Raw genomic sequence first — 4,233 nt, 5'->3', positions numbered from 1 at the left:
TCAAACTGCTTGTTCAGTGCACCTCAGAAGCAGTGTGTGGCAGAGAATTGAACAGGCAGGGAACGATACTCACCAGTGCATAGAGAGATGAAAGGGGGAAAAATATTTACATGAGCTTAGCCAGGGTGCTGGGAAAGCCTTCTAAGTGACTGCTGTTGATGTCCTGAGGCCTGTGAAAGAGAAGAGAGTTGGACAGTCATGGCATAATTTGGGCTTGAGAGAAAAATTCTCTTTCCACTTCTATTTTACTGAACTCTATGCAATGAGGAGACAAAACAGTGACATGGTACTTCGTGTGGCGTGGGCTGGCTCAGGGCAGGCTGTTCTTTATCTGCACCCTGCTTGCCTGTGTAAGGGAAAGGATGGGTTATGTGGTCAGATAGGAGCTTTGGTTTTTCCTGGAGTGTACCTGAAGGATAACATTTAAACCAGCAGCTGCACTTCTGGAAATGAGACAGCAGTAAGAGCCTTGTCTTATTCCTGCTGTGAGCAGATAATGAAACAGTTCCCACCTACCTTTGATTCTGCAAAATTGCTCCCAGGAAATCCCTTAATACCATCTGTTGGTGGTAGCGGCTGTCCATCAAGATGCTGTCAGACTGGCGCCTTGTCAGAAACTCATGCACCCCTTCCCCTGGGCTGCTCTCACTGCTTCTGTTATGCAAAGACAGGAACCAGTGTCAGCAATGCTTTCTGAGGAGCTTGGTGCTGTTTGCAGGGCTTTTCAGTCCCTCACTCAATAGTGGCTCAGGCAGAGCAGCAGGGCAAGGAAACCAGCTGGGCTTCAGCCTGGGGCCATTCTGTGTCATTTCAGTAAGAAATTGGTCAGCTGTATTTGCTCCTGTGTTAGGAGAGAGATCAGAGCTGACTTGCATCTGACTGGTTGGTCTTATTTAGTGGCAGTAACTGATCTGTCTAGGCAAAGCTACAGGAGTGGTAGTGGGGAGGCTGTTTTCTGTGTCCAGACTGGGGCCAGGAATAACTGTTTCTACCAGTGAACAATCATTGCAACTATTGTCCACAAAGATTATTGCATGTTGCTAGCAAGGTAGAGATCTCAGCTGACCTGACACTGATAGCCTGGGAGGGAAGGATTAATTATGCTGCTTAATAATAGTTGTGATTAGGAGAATCCTAGAAATGGGGGTGTAGGATGCCCTTAGGTGTGGGGAACAGCAGGAGAGAGTGCTTTTRTTGCAGAGGATAGCAGTTCCTTATCTTCCTACATGCACAAAAGAAACTGCCCAATGTAATAAGCAAAACATTAGCCCTAGGATAGCAAGACGATGTGGCTTACCCAAGCCGCTTGCCAATAATGGTCTGTAAGAATTTCCGTGCGGAAATCTGCCCCAGGAATTTCCGGTAGTTGTCAGTGAATATGGCATCAGCATGACGTTGTATCCTGAAGGTGAAAGACAAGCACAAGGTGTGCTCACTGAACTAGCAATGAACCTTCTGGGTAAGAAATGGATGTTTCAGATGTCAAAATAAACCAGAGGTCACATTGAGATCAGGGGCGGGTAACCATAAAATAAATGCTTTGGAATTGGACTGCTCTAGTGTTGGAGGGTAAAAGGTTTGGGGGGAGTTCAGTCCCAACAGGGAGGCAGCAGGCAAAACAAAATACTACCTCCTGTTCCTCAGTATCTGCGCTAAAAAAAAAAACTGATGAGAAGTGCCTGAAAAGTAAAGGTGAAGTCAGAGAACCAGTGGGAAGGAGGAGACCCGCAGGGCTGGGAAGGCTCTCTGGGACAGGAGTRAAAGGAGCCTCTGGCAGCTCCAACCTGTGCTTGTACTCAGGCTCCAGAAAACCCTCATGCAGGTGAAGCATAAGCTGCTGCATGGTCCCCACCGGTACAAGGATGAATCCTCTCGGCTTCAGACAGAAATAGCCCCACTACAGCAAGGATGGTTGAGAGCTAAGGTACAAACCTTTTCTTGGCAGGGTCTGTTAGCAAACCCTCCTCGTCCTGTTCCTCCGCCAAGGGGTTACGGCTCTGCAGTGGGCCGTTGTCCTGTAGCTGGAAGTTCATGGCCTTGCCAGCAACAGGCCCGGGATTGTACCTGTAAGAAAAACCCAATGCACGCCACTAAGCGGGCTCAAACATCAGCATGGTCGGACTTCTTGAAAGGCACTCCCTGTTCTCCTGCTTTTTCTCTCTCATCTTGCCATCTTCAGCTCATCGGTAACAAAGTTTTGTCTGTCGTTCTTCCCAGCTAGAAACTGCCTTGATGCTATTTCAGCAGTGAAAAGATATTTAGCATAGCTGTCTCAAGTGTGTTTCCCCTTCGCTGAGCTCCCAGCGTTCCCAAGCAAAACTCAACTGATTCTAGTGTCCCTATGCCACGGCTTCGTCACAAAGGTAAAGCATTTTCTATGGGATGTTGTAAATCCAGTTTACAGAACCCAATGCTCGATTTTGTGCATCCATCAATTTGTGACAGTAGGGAGTAATACTAATTGTCAACAGTCAGCAAGGAAATACTTGAAATATTAATAGCTCTCAAGTTCATGCGCTGAAATATCTGCAGTTGTGATTTCAGTGCAGCTGGCCTGGAGGCACAATTTTTTAATCAGTGATGGAGCTGGTAGTGCTGGCTGCTCTGGAGATTGCCAAATTTCCCTTTATTAGACCCAGCATTCAACTGCAAAACCAACTGTTTGGACTGAAATATTCCATGCCAGCTGCCTGCCTTCTTTGGCAAGCACCCTTAGGCTAGCAGTGTTCCCAAAAAGGAAGCCAGGGAAAAGAAATAAGTTTACTAGTGCATATACAATTCATCTGTCTTTCAATTTGGCAGGTGCTTATTTTGCAGCAGGGCTGAGGACTGCAGCCAGGCTGCTGTGTGTGGAAGCAGAGGAGGAAGGGGTGAAGAGCTGAGGAGAGCCCTGAGAAGCAGAGCTGGCTGCTTTTTGCTAACCCAGATACCTCCCCAATTTTCCTAAACCTAGAGCAGGCCATGTGCCCAGTGCTGGCTTCACTTCACTTAAATGTAAAAGAAGATCCCAGGCTGTGTGTTTGCGCCTGCTTTGCAGAGGTACAAACTGTTGTGTCAGCCCTCAGATGTGCGAAACCACCCCGGGGCTCTGCCCATGCTCAGGGTGTCAATGAGGGACCACGAGCCGTGCTGCAGGGTGCTGTAGGACCAGCCAGCGGGAACCACCAAGTCCTGCAGCATCACAAGACTGTTGCAGCGAGGGCAACAGCAGCAAGGGCATCTTCYTCTTCCTCCCAGGTGGAGGGGCAGGGAAGCCTGTCCTTGCTGAGGCCCGAAACGGTGTCTGTGAGGAAAGATTGTGTGGTATGACCTCCAGCTGCTGTGCTGGAAACTGAGCCAGGGGAGCGGGGCACATGCCCCTAATAGCAGGGGGCTCAGGCCAGGGCTGAATGAACAGACGGGGCATGGGGAGTGTGTTGTCCATCAGCACTGAAGTGTCATCAGTGGTAAATGACTGGGAAATGCTCCTGTACTTTGAGTCTTGTTATTAAATGCCTAGGCCTGAGAGATGAGGCAAGCGTTACGGTGTGGGCAAAGCCTTTGTCAGCTTACCTGAGAGCTGGGTAGAGAGGAGAGGAGATGGAGCATGCGACTAAATGCAGGAACAGGAGCAGGGTGGCCTTATCCAGCATCTTCCACCCTTTGGAGTCACCTGAAATGCAGAGCAACCGGAGTCAGCAGCCATCATGCAGTTGGAGCCAGCCACCCTGCACATAGAGCTGGGAGGGGAGGCTAAATGCCGCCTTCGTTCCTGCTTCTCATTAGCACGAATGGACTGGAAACGTGCCTCTGTCTGTGATTGTGGTGCTTCACGCGTGCTTCCCAGTGCGGCAGTGTCTGAACATGGCAGGGACTTCCCCAGGGAGTGCAGTTTCTGGAGGCAACAGCTGTGTGTGCCACCACTTCTCCACAGCTGACCGCAGGAGCCGGGTGTCTCCCTTGGGTCAGGGCTGAGGTCTGCGGACCAGCAGGGCTTCACCCCACGGGGTGACCTGCCCCTCTGATGCGGTTCAAGGAGAGCTCTCAGGCTGGGGCGAGCCCCAGGACCAGCCGCAAGGGCTGTTCAACAGCAGTGTGACAGCGCCTGGATGCTGGAAGAGAGCAGTTACCAGGGGCTGCTGAAGGCACCTTCTCCCCCCCAGCCCAGCACTGCCTGTGGTGGGACCATCACTGTTTCCCATCTGCACCTGGTCCTTGGGACGTCTCCTGCCCTCAGCTCTCCTGGGGATGTCC

The 4,233-nt window shown here is 50.7% G+C and overlaps 1 protein-coding gene across 1 annotated transcript; it reads right to left on the bottom strand.

The window, feature by feature from the left end:
- GHRH (growth hormone releasing hormone) lies at nucleotides 1-3,647 on the bottom strand. The gene is made up of 5 exons (XM_026076782.1): nucleotides 3,553-3,647; nucleotides 1,933-2,064; nucleotides 1,298-1,402; nucleotides 517-654; nucleotides 1-170 (listed from the first exon to the last, which is right to left on the bottom strand). The coding sequence occupies exons 1-5, from the start codon at nucleotides 3,630-3,632 to the stop codon at nucleotides 107-109; spliced, it is 519 nt and encodes a 172-aa protein (XP_025932567.1). The 5' UTR covers nucleotides 3,633-3,647; the 3' UTR covers nucleotides 1-106.
- Between the last annotated feature and the right edge of the window lie 586 nt (nucleotides 3,648-4,233).

This window comes from Apteryx rowi, unplaced genomic scaffold (assembly GCF_003343035.1).
Source record: "Apteryx rowi isolate R43461 unplaced genomic scaffold, aptRow1 scaffold_44, whole genome shotgun sequence".
Taxonomy (NCBI): Eukaryota; Metazoa; Chordata; class Aves; order Apterygiformes; family Apterygidae; genus Apteryx; species Apteryx rowi.
The sequence above is the reverse complement of the archived record's forward strand: the minus strand, read 5'-3'. Positions and strand labels throughout refer to the sequence as shown.

What these genes read in the sequence shown, in the direction of transcription:
- GHRH (XM_026076782.1), bottom strand. Translation starts at nt 3,632, where the DNA reads ATGCTGGATAAGGCCACCCTGCTCCTGTTCCTGCATTTAGTCGCATGC. An exon ending in CCTCTCTACCCAGCTCTCAG is followed by an intron (nt 2,065 to 3,552) that starts GTAAGCTGACAA and finishes TTTTTCTTACAG; the next exon opens with GTACAATCCCGGGCCTGTTG. An exon ending in ACAGACCCTGCCAAGAAAAG is followed by an intron (nt 1,403 to 1,932) that starts GTTTGTACCTTA and finishes TTTCACCTTCAG; the next exon opens with GATACAACGTCATGCTGATG.